The 19,193-nt window shown below is 38.3% G+C and overlaps 1 protein-coding gene across 1 annotated transcript in view; it reads left to right on the top strand.

Moving 5' to 3' along the window:
- Window positions 1–14,077: 14,077 nt before the first annotated feature.
- The window catches only part of LOC134527756 (calreticulin), a 50,023-nt gene continuing 44,907 nt past the window's right edge, over window positions 14,078–19,193 (top strand). The window contains exons 1-3 of the mRNA XM_063360684.1: window positions 14,078–14,248; window positions 14,392–14,496; window positions 14,579–14,782. Of these exons, the coding sequence (XP_063216754.1) occupies window positions 14,167–14,248; window positions 14,392–14,496; window positions 14,579–14,782 (391 nt within the window). The 5' untranslated portion in view covers window positions 14,078–14,166. The remainder of the gene's footprint in view (window positions 14,249–14,391; window positions 14,497–14,578; window positions 14,783–19,193) is intronic.

The raw sequence follows: 19,193 nt of genomic DNA on the forward strand, positions 1-19,193 counted from the left end.
AGCTATAAATACCATTTTTATTAGGATGCAATTTCGTCTATAATTTTTTGTAATATTTACTGTCAATTACACGTGCTGGCACATATTGTCAGCGACAATAGATTATAAAACAGAAACTGAGAAATTAATCCGGAAATATTTCTGTAAAATATGCTTTATGTTATTTCATTTTTAAATTTTACCATGTATAAATTATTTAGACGTCTATGTAAAACAAAAATTTGATTAAAAATGTTAATTTAATATAAAAATCAATTTACGTTAAAAAGAGTACTAAATTAGAATTTCTGAGTTTCGGTGACGCTTTTGCCCACTCACCGATGGACTGCCATTGTGATTATACACACGTCTTAAATTTACTATAATGTGACTGAAAAACGTTATATAATTAACGTTTATTTTTTTAATAGTAATGAATAGTATAAAAATGTATATTATTGTCATGTTATAATTGCATGTCTGACATCTAACAGGTGCACAAGTTAGTATATTTAGAAGTATTATTTCTGTGACAAAACAACTTACGTAATTAATGTTGATTAATGTTGATTACATTGCATCACTGCAAGTCACTTTTGGAGAAATAACTAATATCGTGGAACGAACAAAAATGCTAGCTGATTGTGAGCTAAGGCACAAAATGAGACGTGTGCGGTTAAAAGTCAGTAATTTCGGCATTGTTTGTCGCCGGAAAGAATCTGTGTCCTGTTCAAATCATGTTAAACAGTTACCTACTTTACACGCCTCCGTTTTCGACACTGGCAATGGAGTACGGTGGTCGCAATGAGCATATTGCCATTCAGAGGTTTCAAGCACAAACCGGATTAGTTGTACAGAAGTGTGGTTTATTTTTGGATCTCTAATACGCATATTTCAGTGCTAGCCCTGACGGACTTGTGGTCGAAGAAAATGCGATTGTTGAAATCAAGTGTGTGCCTTCTGCAGTTGACCAAGGGCTCCAAGAAACTGCAATAAGAAAAAGAAAGTTTTTTCTACGTGTGAATGAAACGGAAGTTTAATTCTTAAACGTTCACACCTTTATTTTTATCAGCTGCAAGGTACTTTAAACATACAGAGCGCGAATACTGTTACTTCATGGTAATGTCCGTTGTTCGTCAGAATTTACAAGTAGAAAGAGTAGAAAGAGATGAGCTCATGCGGGAAACAGAAATGTTGCCGAAACTGACTAGATTTTATCGTAGGTGTTTTCTGCCTGAGATAGTGGTGCAAAATCAAAGCATAGACAGAGCCATTAGAGAAGCAGGCTACATTTTGGAAGCCGAAAGAAGCTTGGCAGATAAACAGCAATCAAGACGTCAAAACTGACCCGGAAAAAGCAAGGGATAAATGAATGTAAATATAATTGAAGTAAGATTTTTTTTTTCTTTGAAACCTGGAAGATTGCCATAAAATTTTCTGTTGTGTTCAAATTTGTTATAACATCGAAAACATTAAGTTAAACGAGAGAAAAAAATTTTTTTTGGAAGTAACTGTCCATGAGTTTTATATAAGGTTATAATTTTATCTGAAGTTTACATTTTAATTCTATGGAGACATACCTTTTAAAATATTGTTTATAATTAATTCCGAAGAACTGATTATAGTTGTTTATTTTTATTATAGTTAAGTATTTATTTGTTTAGTATGTTCCAGTAATATACGTGTATTTTGGTCTCTATGCTAATATAAAATGCGTTTCTACTATCAGTTATATGGTTTTTCTTCTCATTTTTTCTATTTTGTATGATATATTATACTGAATGAGTTAATGTCACTATTATTTTTAATTCTTTGTAAAATATGAAATATAAAAAAAATTTCAAACCTAATGTATTTTCTTTAACTGTGGTTCACATTTCGCAGCAACTTAAGAAGTGGTCATTCTACGTAATAACTATTTGTAGTACCGGCAAATGTAATAATTAATACACGGTTACCAATAGTTGTACAATCATTAGCATTAAACATTATGGCAGAGGGTAAATACATTTTTTAAAGAAAAGTAAATCTAATAGTGTGTTAATTCTGATTTAGACACATTTTTCACAATACCAATTTTTTGAGCATTGTCATAGCCACATCATCTGATAAGATCCTTCATAAAGATTAACTCATATCGCTGCATTTACTGATCAATAAAGAAAAATATTTGTAAAATTTACAGCTTTGAAACGTATGGAACAGTATTTATGTTTCACAAATACATAAAACATTTCTTGTAATTATTTTGACACACTCTCAGCTGCTATTAATTGCCTGAAAATAATTTTTAAAAATCAATGCAAACAACTTCAATTATTATGTAATACTTTAGCTGTGAAGTTATATGTGGATGAAAATTATTCAAATTCTGGCAGGTTTTATTAAAGTTTTATTATTATGAGATTTGTTTCTTGCAGCAATTGAATATTAAAAACGTAAATCGGTTTCAGCTAAGAATGCCCTACACTTAACTGAAATTAATGATAAAAACATATAACTACGTTAATGTGTAGTTCTTACTAACTTATAACAAAGTTCTTTATCTTGGAGAGATCTCAGTTTCGCAATAAAATCGTTTTCAAAGTAAATTTATATTTCAATGACACACACAAAGACACACACATATACATACATATATATGTATATACGTATATATATAATTATTTTTCATGCATTAAGCACAATTTTACTCTACTGAAAATCTCTGTGTGTATTAATAAATGCTGATTTATCATTATTTCCTTGGTAATGGGAAACTGAAAGGAAATATATATTTTTAATGAGGTTTGGATGGCCACTTCTAGAAAATTGATAAAATGACTAAGTGAATACGAACCTTCGTACAAACGTACTGATTTCACTCGAAAATTTCGTGAATTAACCTGGAATCAGGATAGAATTAAATGTCTTACATGTGCTCAACCCATGTTTGCTTTTCCTTTGGCTGATTTCCTATCCTAGTTGATCAGCACTACCTGATTCGCTTTTTTTCTCCTAGTTGGGCATCGCAGAGGGGTAGCCAAATAACTGTCGCCCAAAAATGAACTCAGTGGAACAGTATAAATGTTTTCATACTAGCTTTCGACAAATTGAATGCAAGAAATTTACCTATCTCTATTTATAGGCCTATCCAGGCTGATAATACTGGCTGTGATTCGATTCGCCAGTAGTATAGGGATGTATGTCCGGGCACAGGCGCCAGGCGCTGGTGCCGGTGCCGGGTCAGTGACCGACCGACCTCTGACGTCACGGCGGCCATATTGGACTCAAAAATTCCTTAAAATTTCTCAAAAATGACTCAAAATGACTCAAAATTTCCCGTTTTCCAGGGAAAAATTCCCGTCTCGAGGGAAAACTTACCGTTTTTAGATCTTAAAAATACCAGCGGCTAGAAATATCCATATTGAGGCTTTATCATCCATGTCTACAGCTTCCGATAAGCCTCTGACGTCATAATTGAATATGTCATCATGTAATATGACGTCACAGTTGCAATTTCCGTTACAGCAGCCAGCTTGAAATCATTATTTATTATCCGATTTTAATGAAAAAAATTAAAAATTTATAAAAAGTTATATTTATAAAAAAATATATATATTTTTCATTATAATCGGATAACAAATAATGATTTTCAAGATGGCTGCCGTAACGGAAATTGCAACGGTGGCGTCATATTACATGATGACATATTCAATGATGTCAGAGGCATAAGGCCCGTCTACAATAGCAATGTCCTAAACTGTGTCCGAAGGACACTCGTCGCTGATTGGTCCATGTGACCCTCTGACGTCATGCGTCAAGTGGGCGAAGGTCTGAACCTACCTGGTCCGAAGACATTCATCAATTTGAACTTTTTGACCAAACCTGTGTACTGCGGACACAGAAAAAGAACAGAACACTCACGATATTTGAATTTCCGGTTCCCGTTTGAAATGTGATATGAGTTCATTTTTTAGCTTTTACATTTGCCACTTTTCCTTACTGAATAAATATATAATATTGAACTCCCACAACTTTCATAAGTTCAATCTCAAACTACAAAGCATCAAAACAATAAAGAAAAACATTTGGTTTGGCACATTTACTGCGCTCTGGTGACAACTTTAGAAATCAATACATTCGGACATCGGACATCGCAATTGTGGACAGGGCAGTTTTCGGTGAGACAATGTGACGTCACTCACATTCGGATGACACGGACCACGCACAGGTTCGGACTATTGTAGACGGGCTCTTATCGGAAGCTGTAGACATGGATGCTTAAGTCTCAATATGGATATTTATAGCCGCTGATATTTTTAAGGTCTAAAAACGGTAAATTTTCCCTCAAGACGGGAATTTTTCCATAAAAAACGGGAAATTTGTAGAAATTTTGAGTCATTTTTGAGGAATGTTGAGTCATTTTGAGGAATTCTTGAGTCCAAGATGGCCGCCGTGACATCAGAGGTCAGTCGGTCACATTCCTATACTTCTTTTGCCTCTTTTTACTTTTCCGTCCCTGTTTCAGGTAAAAGGTCTAACAGATTTGGTAACCAACCTTGTTTTGTCTAATATGGTCATTTGTCAGTCCGCATTTGCTTGTAGGTCTTGTCCGCACTGGCTTGTAGATCATAAAAGACAAACTATAAAAATTTCCATGTTCACATATTATATACTTCGTTAGGAACGCTGCATCTGCAAAGTTGACAGCTCGTCAATCATATTAACTTTACCGTGGTTACAGCCAATATATGACTGAAACACTGTTGATTCTTATACAGGAAAGCTTAGACAGTACTCTGTAATTTTTTTTCAATCAAACTGAAATATTCATGCAAACAAAATTACAAATATTTGTAAATCTGTACATTTGCATGAAAGCAAATCGCTGCAAATGTGGGATTGTATTATTGCCCGGGCATTTATGCTTTGGGTTGTCCCAGTACCTGAATTAGTTAAAGTTATTTGTAAACTTTTCCCTGTATAGCTTTCCACGACTAAATACGCACATACAAAAGCACAATAAACAATTATGAAGTCCAATTGCTAAATATTATTATATTTTCCAAGGGTTCAAAAATGTCTTCTTGTACAAAAAAGTCGATTTTTCATATTATATTGCAATATTCGTAAGCGCGACAGTAAATATCCAGCTTTGTTTCGAAAAACGCAAATCATAAATTCAATAATAACCATAACAATGTTTTGTAGAAATTTACTGTATTTTCTCTTGTAATATTACGAAATATTTCTTGGCAACCGATTTCTAAAGGAATTTTGTGTAAATGTCCAAAAACATTTTTTTTCTGTGTAAGGAATACGATATTTAATTATAATAAATTATTTTTATACTACTAATTAACAGATTACTTCAGTTTACAATAAGTATGCAAGCTAAGAACACATATCCATGAACGATACGGAGTACTTGATTTGCCTATTGTACTTGCACTTGGCAATTCTTTTATAAACTTAAGTTTTAATACATCCTTGTATTAGGTCCTCATTTTTTACATTTCGTTACATTGCCAATGTGTAGCAAGTGTATGTATGTATGTACATTGTGTTTTATTTCTTACGAAATATTTGTGTCTTGAAATAAATAAATATATAAAAATAAAAATAAATAATATATTTATTTCAAGAAGCGCATCTCGACTACTGTAATTTTTTTAAATAAATGAAAAATTGTTTAATATTATGAAAATAGTCCTGCCCTATAACTCATATATATAAATGTATATATATATATATATATATATATATATATATAATATATATAAACGTAATTCAAACATTTGGTCACAAGTGTAATATTCGCATACATTATGTGGATAAGTTAAAATATTTTAAATTAAAAAAAAGGTTTGTTCATAAAATTAAATGTGTGTGTAGGCAAACCCGCCATGACGGGGCTTATGTTACGGGACGTGTAAGTGCACGTCATCCTTGAACGTGACATGCGATAGATTTCAGTTTAACTGACCATTGGTTGTAGGATTATAATTTAAAAAAAAAAGTTATCAATGTCGTATTATCTGAATTCATCTCCAAAAAAATCCTGCTCTATACGATGCCCAATGAAGATTCCGGCTATCCCGGGCTTCTAGTGCTGAAGCTCTGCTGAGTGGGTGTCGCTCGCCTAACGGTCCACCCCTAGCCAGGCATGCGCCTGTGCTCCTCAGTGGGACACAGAGTTGGCAACACCGGATGAACACGTGATCCCGCCGGCGCCCCCCTTCCACCCTTAGGCCCACTCGCTGCCACGGTCATATCTCTGTCTGCGATCTCTCGCTCTCAGCTCCACCCCAGAACTATCTGGTGACCGTGATTCACAACCGCGACCTTGAAGCTTGGCCTTAAAGCTAAATGTTATTTTTTTGATGAATTTTGAACTTTTTAAATTAAAATCGGGTAATAAATAAATATTTTCAAGATGGCGTCTGTAACGATAGTTGATACAGTGGTGACATAATTCAAAATGTTGGGTGTGGTGTAAGATTTTTTATTACTTTTTATTGAGAGTTTTTAAAATACATGAATAAATTACTAGTTTACTCTCGCCGGAAATCGAACCGAGGACCGAAATCGTTTAAATAACTAAACATTTGAAGTAGAAAATTTTTAAAATATTTTTTGGAATTTTTTCGGAATTTCTAGCATTGAAATTACGGATTTTCAAGATAGCAGCCGTAACGAGACATGCAACATGACTAGGATCCAATATGGCGGTCGTAACGTAAAGTGTAACGATGACATCGTACTCAACCAAGATGGCGGGCGTAACGAAACATGCAACATTTATATAATCCAAGATGGTGACCATAACGATAAGTGAAACAGTGGTTTTTGAGTAATATTTTATTAAATTTTTATTATTTAATTCGATTGATTAATATTTTTTATTAATTTTTAGAAATTTTCCCGAATTTCTAACATAAAAATCACGGATTTACAAGATGGCGGACATGACGTCATACTAGGTGACGATATATATTGACGTCGACCCAAGTGTCTCCTCGGCTCCTTCATGCCGTTATGCCTCGTCAACGTCCTCCCTTGTTTCCCGAGTGCACCATCAGTGTAGTGCATCGGCCAGGGACGCACCCGCGTGCGCCCTAGCATGCCAGTGGCTTCCTTAGTGTTACGAATAATTCTGTGTTGTATATATTTTTCAAATGATCGTGAACCTCAGTAAGTGTGTAAATAATGTGTTCGTAATGTATTAATTATTGTGTAAATAATCTTGTAATTTCCTCAAATGTCTCGCAGTGTTAATATGTAATCGCAGCCTGGCGCTCGTCCGCGTCGCGAGAGGGGGGGGGGGGGCGCTCTCCCACACCGACCAATTTCTCCTCCCCCCCCCCTCCGCGGCCCGTGGGTCGCGGCCCGCGGGCAGGTGGGTAAGGGCAGTGTTGCTCAGCGCTCGTTCAGGGACAGACGTGGACGCCGCTCCGCGCTGCTCGCGAGGCGCGTCTTCCGAGGTTGGGGTCCGACGACAGTGCCACTGCACGGGTTGTCGCGGCATCTGAGCTGCATCCGCCGAGTCGCTCACACGGTTGAGCTTACGAGTTACCAGTTAAGAGTTACGTCACGAGTCGAACATCATAGGACGCGTAAGCGTAGTTACGCACCGCCGAACCTTCGTCGTCATTACGAGTCTGTTACGTAAAGAACCGCGTACGTGTCACGCGCCTTTGTGGAGCAACTTTCAATCAGGAACTTTGTTATGTGGGAGGATTTCTAGTTCGTGTCGAGACGAGTTGGTTGCACGAAACGGTCTTCGGGAGTCCGGGTCTTCGTGGGAAGGGCGCTCATTCCGCGACGGATCTGCCAGGCCGCAGCAGGCTCTCAGGATTACAATAAAAGGGGCTCGTGGAACTGTTAACATCGAGTGGTCCTTTAAAACTGCCTATCATTCTTCTTCCTCACCTCACTCTCCCTCCAGGTCCCGTATTCCCCGGTCCCGGCCACGTTGGCCTGGACCCACACCTCTCCGACGAGAGCAGTACGGGCACAACAGGAATTTCTAGTAAACGGGGAAATAGGGACCGGAAGCCGAGGGACGTCAATATACTTTGAAAAAAATTGGTGGGGGGAGACAATCTTTCAGCGGCTTTCTTGAAAGAAGGATTGGACACCATTTTAATTTTATTTTTGCCCTCACAGGGTTCAAACCAAGGACTCCGAGCTCCATGTCGAAAAAGTATGTTTTTAAAATATATTTTTAAATTTTAATAATTGAATTTTTTATAAAATTAAAATTTTTTTCATTAAAATCGGATAGTAAATAAAGATTTTCAAGATGGCGGCCGTAACGGAAATTGTAACGGTGACATCATAAACCTAGATGTCGTCAAAGGCTTATCGGAGGCTGTAGACATGGATGCTTAAGCCTCTTTTAGGAATACGTGTTCTTTCTATGGCAATTTTTTTTTGAGGTTTTTCGAAATCCTAATTTTTGTATTTTTGAGGAAGAAAACGAGAAATTTTTCCTCAAACGGGAATTTTTGAGTCATTTTGAGTCATTTTTGAGGAATTTTTGAGTCCAAGATGGCCACCATGACGTCAGAGCAATCGGTCAGTGACCCGGCACAGGCACCACAGCCTGAAGCCTGTCCAAGCAGCCCCCAAACTATACTACTGCTGTAATTTAAACGAGTCTTAGACAGCAGGTCCCTCAGTCCCTATTGTGGTGGTACAGTGCAGATCTGCTGGATTGACTTATCTGCATATAAATCTGGTACTATATGAATATTCATGTGTATCCGAACTCAATGGTAGCAACGTTGACATCGGTACAAATCCCAATGGTGGCGGGGTCAACGGCTGCAGAGATCTTGGCGGAGGGTCTCGCGTCTTCACCGGGGTCCCTGACGATGGAGGCGATGATGACGAAGCAGATCCCGATGACAACGATGAGGGCAGCTCCCGAGATTCCGATGGTAACGAGGCTACCATCTCCAGAGATCCCGATGATGGCTGTATCTACTGTCTCTTCACTCCAAGAGACTTCAATGTGTGCATTATCGACAGCAGAGGAGACTCCCATACCTGCAACTACACCGAATTTGGTAAATAAAACATTTTGTGAGCAATTTCCAGCTTCTGCATCAGTCGTGTATACTTCAGATTCTTTGACATCCAGTACAGATGATCTGTCAATGTCAACTGGTAAATCTCCATCTCATGCAACATACGGGACTTCGTTGCCGACAACAGCAGTGTACATTGAAAGTAATATACTTTCCGAGCCGTCAGTGACTCAAGGTCTAACGACGAGTCATCTGTGTATGTACTGTGACAAAAGTTTTAAATATCGTCAACATGCTAGAAGATATGAAAATCATGTCTGTAGAAGAAACGCTAATCGTGTGACATTTCCGTGTGACCCATGTGGTGTACATTTAACAAACAAAAGTAATTTGATTAGGCATTGTAAAAGAAAAGTTTATTTGCATGTTGTACAGTGGGGAAGCGATGGTAATTGTGACAGTTAACTTTCAGTACTGGCCATTTCCAGAACATTCGTAACCACGTCCCGTGAGACTGCCGCGGCGAATTCATTGTGTTATATAAGTGCCGTGTTTTGTTTTGTAATCAGCGAATACTCATTGCCGTCACCCGACCTATGTGAAAGGTCCGGGGGGTACCTGACGGGCGCTACGGGCGTCGCGATGCTCTGGTTGTCCGGAGGGGCGCCAGGCTAGCGGGCTGCTAGGCCGTTGGTGTGGGGTCGTGGGTACTCTGCCCCCGCGTGCCCCGCCAGGTACACGGCTTGAATGTAACCTGAATGGTTCTACGCTTGACTGTGAAGGCCGCTCGGACGTGTGGAGGACGGGGAATTACGGAAAGTTAGTGTACACGAGTTGGCGAGAATAAGTTTAATTTGTGAGTTTCACCGGGGGTCCATGTGGGTACACGGTACACTCTACAAGTCCGCTCCGCGGTTCATTCTCGCTACAAAAATTCTCACCAACACTAACACAGAAAAACATACCACTATGCGACACTGATGGTTACCGCGGCAGTCTCGCGGGACGCGGGTCGATGCTCGCTGGAGATGGCCAGCGCCGAACATTAACGGGTGCAGGGGGGGCTCTATGAGCGGGCTCCTAAATTAGGCGAAACACTTACGTGAGTGATACGATCTGCCACACGGTATCACTATGACGACGGTCGGGATAGGCCCGGTTCCGTAAAATACGCGCCGAGTCGACGTGGGCAGCTATGAATTAATGAGGTTTAAATTTAAAGATTTAGTATAGAATAAAAATTAATAAAATGAAAGAAACTTGGATGCTGCCCACGAACACACGTCTGTTCCCGGCGCGGAGTGGTTCGAGACTGCCGGACATGGCCGCCTCGCAAGGAAGAGAAACTTTCTCTTCTTTGTGAGTCGGCGTCAAAAAACATATATTAATTTAATTTACTATATTACCAGTTAAAACATGTTCCAGGTGCCCAATTAAAATGTAGCACCTGGTAATTGGGTGCTTAAGGCTTAACAATAGTTTTAATGTATTTAATTATTTAAAATGTGACATCAAGTTGGCGACTGTATTTATCAACATATTGTCTCACTGTGAGCTGTAATAGTTGGATTTCTTCTAATCTGACACGATCCTAGTCACGGACATTTTAATTAAGGCCAGTGGCCGCGGTGACTTTTAATAAGGTTTGTTGTCTATTGGGGTCACGCCCGGGACGCTCGCCTGACTCAATCCGGCTGGGCAAGGGGCGCGTTCCGAAAACGGGATTCGGTACTGGCGGTGCGGAGCACGGGCTTAAAGGCCATGGTCGGTACGACGTCATCATGTAATAGTACAACGGCTCAGACACCGCATAACGCATTCGAATAGTGTTTGTACCATGTAGCGTACGCATAGGGAGTACCGAGTACCCATGCGTACCACTGGAGAAGTCAGTTAATTAAACGTAAATCAACATAACCGGTGTCGCTTACGATTATTTCGCGCCACCCCCGTCCTCCACACGGCCGAGCGGCCTCAGGGAATTTCAGGATAGATTTCAAGCTGCGTACCTGGCGGGGCACGCAGGGGCAGAGTACCCACGACCCATCATCAACAGCCTAGTGTCTCACTAGCCTGGCACCCCCCGGACAACAGCAGCACCGCGACGCCCGTAGCGCCTGTCAGGTACTTCCCGGGCCTTCTACAGAGGCCGGGTGACGGCAAGATGGTGACTTACCACAACACTGGTTACTTCCCTTCCGTGTTGCTCATGGAGTCACTGACTGGTGAAACTTCTCAATGTTCATTATTATCTGCGATAATAAAGCAAGTTACAATTGTTGGCATTTTTGTGTCTTGACTCCATGGCAAGGAGTTTGTTTCGCCAGTTGGGTATGGTACTGGTGGAATGGGGACTGGGCTTTACTGCCACAGAAGGTACGATGTCAAGTGAATATACAGTAAAAGGGGGCGTATTTTATTAGCCCCTCAAATATGATGAAGGAAATAGGGTGGGAGTGTCTAAAAGTCAAAAGGTAGGTGGAGAGGCTTGTTAGAGTATATAAAATGTATGATTTTGTGCCATTTTGGGGGGGGGGGGGGGGGGGAAGTTGACCTTGGGTAAAGAGATGTGAGAATAAAACCTAGAAGTCGATGGGAGAACTCGAGCAAGATTGTTGGATAGAGAAAGAGAACAGAATGGGAAAAAAACTTGATGGTACCTAGTGAAAACGAAAAGGTAGTGGGTTGTGTTGGATGAGGAGAGTGTGTTGGCAGAAGAGATTCAGTGGAGAAAATAGAGGGAGAGAATTAAATTAAAATGCTTGCCTCCTGGCTTTTGCCCAATTACAGCGGCTTTCCTAAATTTAAATTGAGTTATAGTCCTAAACAATTTATCTGGTAAACAACATAGGCAGCAATCAGCCATCATGTCACAAGTCATGTTCCGATAGCGGTGGATGGTACAGGCAGGCCTGAGACCCTGGTTAAAAATAATGGCTATGGACATAAGATGTCATGCTGTTAAAATAATGAGATGTTACTCCCATGCTTACAAAATTTTCGTGTAAGAAGATTTAGTGAAAAATTTAATGTGATTGTGGCACGAACCCCGCTACCTCCGTGTGAATTTAGGCGTAATATGTAATGTCTGGAATCTCGGGGTAGGTTCGGCCCTGTGGTGGGAGGCAGAGGTTCGCCGCAGAAGGTACCCCGAGCTGTTTAGGCCACTGGGGATGCCTGATAAGTCCAAGAAAACACCATGTTACAACTTATTAATTTATTCTGGCATAGCCCTTTACAAGGTGCTACCCCTCCTGGCCGTAACAGTTGTCCCAAAACGAATCGTCACACGCGCGGCACTCCCTCAGTGGCAGCTCGTGAATTTAATACCTGGTAAGGTCATTCAGTTCTGACACGACACGACGATTACATATGCACATGCTAAACAAAACACAACTCGAACCCTAAGCATGATCACACTTCACAATAACATTACGTATTACACTAGGCTAGGATCGTGTAGGCCCACTACTCCACAGACGCTACATGAGTCCTGGAACTGTCCCAGATACTGATGCGTTTGAAAGTTGGTTACGTGGTTCCTACTGGCTGCCTTGTGCAGGCTAAAACTAAGTAGCTGACTGACTAAGATATTGCGAGAGCCGCCGACGGACCATCTCGCAGTCCTCTTACAGTACTTACGTATGATGTAGCAGGCCACTAATTAATTAAGTTACATACCACACGGTAAATCGAGACCGACCACAGGACTGAAGGAAAAGGTTTAAGAATTACTTAACTATGGTCAACTACATGTCAGAGAAAATAAAGATAATGCTGGTCCCATGACATGCGGAGGCTGCCGGCCTCTGTGAGCTCCGGAAGGATACTTCCTCTCTCACCGCGCGCGACCCCCCTTCCTGCCGATCCTCCCGCGCAAAACGCGTGATTTTCGCGGGAAACTGAACCAGCCAGGTTTGGGACAAGGCGCACGGTGAAACATAATTTTGGAAAATATAAAATGTTAAACAATGAAAATAAAGTCTGATATGTTCCTGTGGAAAAAATACATAAACACTCTTGTAGTTCGGCGGAGGGATATGCCACACCCGGCCGGTCTCCTCCGCCAACTTGGCACTAATTGCATGGCGTTCGCCTTGTTGCACTTCCTACACTCCGGTGCGCGCCAGAGCGCGTTCGGTGTACACGCTTTCGTGAGATGTTGATGAGGCATAGCGGTCTATGCGACACAAAGGAGCATTGGCGGTCGGCGTCAATTGCAAGAAATAAAAATATTTGTTTTAATGGTATTCGTTTGTTTCAAACAATTTATAAGGGAATAAAGATAACCAAATCAACAAATACTTATGACCTTTAGCACAACAGAAAACTAAATTATCTAAATTTATTTGTACTTATATTAACTTATTTATATGTTAAAAATAGTATAAAAGTAATTGTGAAAATATTTTATTATAAAAATATATATACTACATTTGTTTCATGGAAACAGAATTTGATGTTTACTTTTATTCACCACCTTCTTTATTTAGTTAAAAATACACATTAAAATCGTAATTCTATCAATCAAATTATTTTTATTTTTCTTCTTTAAAAAAATTGAGGTAAATTTTCTGAAATTATTATAGTTGTCAAATATTATCTGATACAATTATAGGGACATTTTTCTGTTTGTTATAAGCAGCCGAAATCGTGCGTTTAAATTTTTGTTAGGAAATAATGTTAAAGATAATAAATAGTTGGTAAAAGGCAATTAGATTTTTCAAATCTTAAGTTTTTAATCATTGGCGGTGTAAATTAGCCATAAACTTTTATTTTAAGGTTATACTTATTACTGTGTAAAACCTTGCTGTTTGTGGTGACGTTTAGAAATATACGCGTTGACACACTATGGTTTTCATTATTTGTGATATCCCCTCTGTGTTATATATAGTTAGTGTTGTGTTACCATGACAACTAATGAGCCCTTCTGGCCAATGAGAGTACAGTTTGATTAAATGACGGACTACGTCTACGCGCCATGATGCGAATTGCCAACGCTGCTGAGCGTGGGCCACGTTCATTGGTTGCAGGAAACTAGCCAATGAGTTTACTCCATCTGTCTGTTCATTGCGTAGTGCTACAGCAATAAGAACTCGTTTTAGTCGTCAATTTTTGCTGTCGCTTGTTGGAGGCGTGTGCATCAAGTGTCGTAGGTTTAGCAATAATAATGTTGTTTTCCTTAATAATTTGTACTGCGATAGTGGCATCTATTCGAGCAGACGTGTATTTCGAAGAAAAATTCACAGACAGTAAGTATTTCGTTCTAGATTTTCCAGTAACTCAAAAATTTGTTGCAAGTACTATTCGTCAACCTGCTTCCTTTAGAACATAGTATGCTATTTATTCATTGCTGAACTGAAACTTATAAGTTCACGTTATCTTTATTTTTCAGACAGTTGGGAGAAAAACTGGGTATATTCCGAGCACCCAGGTAAAGAATTTGGCAAATTTGTGTGGACTGCCGGCAAATTCTACAATGACCCGGAAAATGACAAAGGTATGGAAATGTCATCTGTTTTCGCTTTTAAAACAATGAATAACCAAATGCTTGAAATGTTTGTAATATAAAATTGTTTTAGGAATCCAGACGTCCCAGGATGCAAGATTTTATGCTCTGTCAAGAAAGTTTAAACCGTTCAGTAATAAAGATAAGCCCCTCGTAGTTCAGTTCACGGTGAAACATGAACAGAGTATCGACTGTGGGGGTGGCTACATCAAAGTATTTGATTGCAGTTTAGATCAAAAGGACATGCACGGAGAGACGCCGTATTTACTTATGTTCGGTGAGTACTTAAATTACGTGTCCTGCAATGTGAACTATAATTCGTATTTGACTTTAAATTCCACGTGTCAGATAATACGAAAACACTATTAAAGGTAACCCCAATGTTATGTAAATATATAAATGGTTATGTAGTCTTGTGGAGAAAATTATGGGAACGTCATGTTAGAGTTCTACCAAATATTTTAGTAGAAAAATATAGGAAACTCAGACTTTAACATGGGGAACGCTGGCGACACTTAACTGCAGCGATTCTAACAGCTTGGTCTGAAGAATGCCTGCAAAATTCAAATTTCCTTTTCCTTGTAAATTTCCTTTTCCTTGTAAGTTTCCTTTTCCTTGTAAATTTCCTTTTCCTTGTATTACAATGTGCGATGTCTGCACAGATTTTGTCTCATTTGAAATATTGTCGTAGAGTAATGAATTCGTTATCCATAAATTTGTATGAACAGTGTATTCATAATTGAAACAAGTTTTCGGAATTTAAAAATTATGTATATTGACTTAAATATTGTGAAAAATGACCTAAATTTAAACATTGACAAAAGGGTAATGATCATTTAACTTTTAACAATAAAACACATTTAACTTTAAAACAGAATCTCCTAAAATAGGTGCTCATCTGAAAGAAAAAAACTGTATTTTTGCTTTAAAAAAATTAATATACATAAAAATAATAAATATTTAAAAGCATTAAATTTTACAGGTATATTAACTTTTTCATAGGCCTACTCATTGAGATTTGTTTCCATAAAGGTTGTAGATAGTAATAGTCCTCTTATATTAAATGGCAGTTGTGCAAAATTTCACCAGGAAGTACCAAAATTATGTTTTAAGGGGTGGGAAAGGGTAATGGGGATGTTGTTTAGGAATCTTATGTAGATGGTCAAGTGTGTAAAATTAATAAAATTTTGGAAGAAAACCATACAGTTCTATTAAATTCATGCAAACAATCACTCTTTTTTTATATTTATGTATTTGCATATACCCAATCATTTTGTTAATGTTTATAAGATTTCTTTTCAATGTAAGTAAAAAAATTAATGTTTATGTGCCTCTAGTGTAAAATAACCAAACCTATGGCTTGGGATGTGCATTTAAAGTTATTATAACACTTACTTAAACAATTACAAGTAATTTTAACACGTACTTTCATACATTAGTCATGCATAATACCACGGTTCTAAATACATGTATCGTGAGAATGGGAAAATTTTTTGTGTAATCAATGTATAATCCCAAAATTATAATGTATTTTTAAATTTGTGACTATTTTGCTTTGTGACTCTTAAAGTTTATAAAATGTATTCAAGAACATTTTTGCTGTCATAGAGATTTATTTGGCATACTTATAAGCTTAATATGTCCCGCGGTTTCATATAAGCGATTATACATATAAGTTAATGCTGCTACACGCAGACAACTTTAGCACCAATGCACCTAAGGAATTTTAACTTAACACATTCGAGTCTGCTACGTATGACTGGTTTGAATCACTGAATACTGTGCCCGGCAGTTATCTGGGCGTCTCTCAGCGCGGGGGTGCGGGGACAGCGGGACTGGTGAAAGAAGGGGGGGGGGGGGGGGGGGGTAAGCAGGCGACACGTAGCCGAGAGCAGTGTAGTGGCTGTTAGGAAAATATCGCCCTTCAGTGTATACCTTAAAATGGAAGGCGTAGGTGGCGGCTCGCAGAGGTTCGGTAAAGTGATAAATATCGGAGAGCGGGAAATAATAAAAACCGTGATGCAGTTTTGTGATGAAGAAGCGAAAAATAAATGTCTGCTCGAGCCTTTACAGAGACAGACGGCAAGAGCAGCGAAGTACACGGGTGTGAGTGAACGGTCCATAGTCAGGATTCGTAAAGTCAGCTAAGAACGACCACATGACCCACAGACTACGTCAGAAAAAAAACAGGTATTTTAAGTATTTAATAAACAATGGAAATATATCTTTACTACGTTACTGTTACGTAGTGTATAGTGGAGTAAAATATTTGGGCAGTTAAGGTGTGTGATTTGGGCGGCTATTAACAAGTAAGGTCTTGATAGCCTATTGTGGAGAAATGATGACTATGAAGCGTTGACGAAATGACAGAACGGGGAAAACGGGAGTACCTAGAGAAAGTAATAAGAATAGTAATAATAGTAATTAATTTTAACTTAATTTTGTTTTTCGTCACCTAATACAATCAATTATCATTGAAAGAGAACTTCACACTTACATTAAACAAATCATATATATATGATGTTTTGAAGGTTATAATATGCATTCTAAAGTGGAAGTACAATGCAAATTGTATTTACATTTATAATAAATAATTGATTATAGGTGCATTAAAATATAAAGCCACTCATACACAAGCATTTTTTAAATGCCATTAACGTTGGTAGTCAGGTGTTTCCTAAACGACTGACATGAAGTTAAAACAGCAAATATAACATAACAAGCTCCATATTAGTTAAATGTAAATTCAGCGCTAAATGGCACGTTTTAGGTACGGAAACCAGAGAACGATAAGGGCTAGACTGGTTCCTGAGTCATCAACTGAGATAGCTTTCGCGCGGAGAACTACAATTGCGTAATGTTTTGGTCAATTGCTTTTTCTTGTAAGACTTTTTTTAAAAATAACTTTGAGAACACAATGAATTGAGAAGCATAGTTTTAAATTTATTTTACATACTAAGTGACCTAGTTTTCCAAAATAAATCATGTCTGGGTTCCGCTAGTTACTGAGTTAACAACATTTCAATTAATTTTGGTTATCATAATAATTAGCAGGCACTGTAAGTATATTTTATGGGACAAAGTAAAACGTTGCAGGTTTAGATAATAGTTTGTTACTTTTCCTGATAGATGAGTACAAATATTCGAGCACAACCACTGCAATTTACACAGTTACACTTATGTAGTACAAGTACAATTCATAAGATTTCTCACTTTTGGTTTTGTAACCCAGCGCTCTTAGCCAAAAGGCCTTACCGCCACGGACGTGGATACAGACTTACGTAGTGTAGGAAGTCATGCGCCTAATGTTTTCTGTTCTGCTAGTACAAACCTGTCCGCTGACCTTGACAATAGGGTATTGCTTTCTCTTCGCCCTCCCCTTTATCAAAGACAGGACTAGGGAGCTCAGACGCCAAGATATCTGCTGGGAATAGTACTAGTGTTTTTATGGTTTTCATTTTTTTTATTTAAATAACATATATGTTATGGTACTTAAAATACTTTGTACATGATAAAAAAAATTAGATTTTACAATTTTTAATACAATTTAAAACATGATTTTATCTGTTTTAGTTACTGATAATTTATTTTTTATAATAAACTATGTTTTACATAAATAAAAAAATTTATCATACACACTTGATACTATTCATTGCTATGATTTTTATTTAAATCCAGTTAAGTTATAATTTATTTCACATTTCCAATTGATATCAATATATATGAATACGTAAATAATTTTTATTTGGTTATGTTTATGAAAATTTTGATTTAGTATGGATCTTCTGGAAGCAGCCTGGCACGCACAGAGCTAAGCCACAGTCTTCGCACCACCAACTTGTTTCCTTCCTCAGTCGTTTTCCACTGTTGGCTTTGCCTACATCGAAACATACTTTACAGTATCTGGTAGGGTTGAGTTTTTTTTCAGTTGGTGGAATTTTGTTCGGAAAATGTCGAGCAGACAATAGATCTGTGGATGATGATGATGATGATTGAACGTCTGTAACGGTAGCACCATATGAAGCCAGCTGGTTCCCGAGAGCTCTCATGTAGTTGTCCAAACTTATTTTGTTGCCATCAGCCCTGGATTTTTTGAACAAAATGAATGAATTTATGTTTGACATGAAAAAAGGTGGAAAAAAATTTTTTTCCGCCATTTCATTGATTTTCTTTGAAAGGGGTAATAACTGAGTAATTGATCAACATGATCAACACCAGTTTTGTTTATATTGTAGTCAAGTACAACATCGGGTTTAGTTTTAGCAACTAAGCCCCCTCTACCTCTTAGTGACTTCACTGCATGTGGCTTTGTGCTTTGTGGAGAGGCAGTACACATCACGTGTGTCCTTCCACTTTACAGCCAACAAAGGACCGCACCTACGAAAAATTGCTTCACCTCTTGCAAGTTCTTTGCATTTTAGTTCGGGTGGCAAGCCTTTGCGGTTTTTTTGTACCGTACCCACAGCCAGGGTTTTTTCATCCTATAACTTATAGAATATTGTAGGACTTGAATAAAATCTGTCCATGTAAATTGTGCGCGCCTTATGAAAATAATCATGACACAATCTCCGGACAAGACTCTCAATGGAGTTTTCCACACTTCCAGCGCCACCAGTATAAACCTCACAGTTTAGGACATATCCTGTATAGGTGTCACAAAGAATATATAACTTTATACCATACTTAAT

This window comes from Bacillus rossius, chromosome 1, assembly GCF_032445375.1.
Source record: "Bacillus rossius redtenbacheri isolate Brsri chromosome 1, Brsri_v3, whole genome shotgun sequence".
In the NCBI taxonomy this organism is placed as follows: domain Eukaryota; kingdom Metazoa; phylum Arthropoda; class Insecta; order Phasmatodea; family Bacillidae; genus Bacillus; species Bacillus rossius.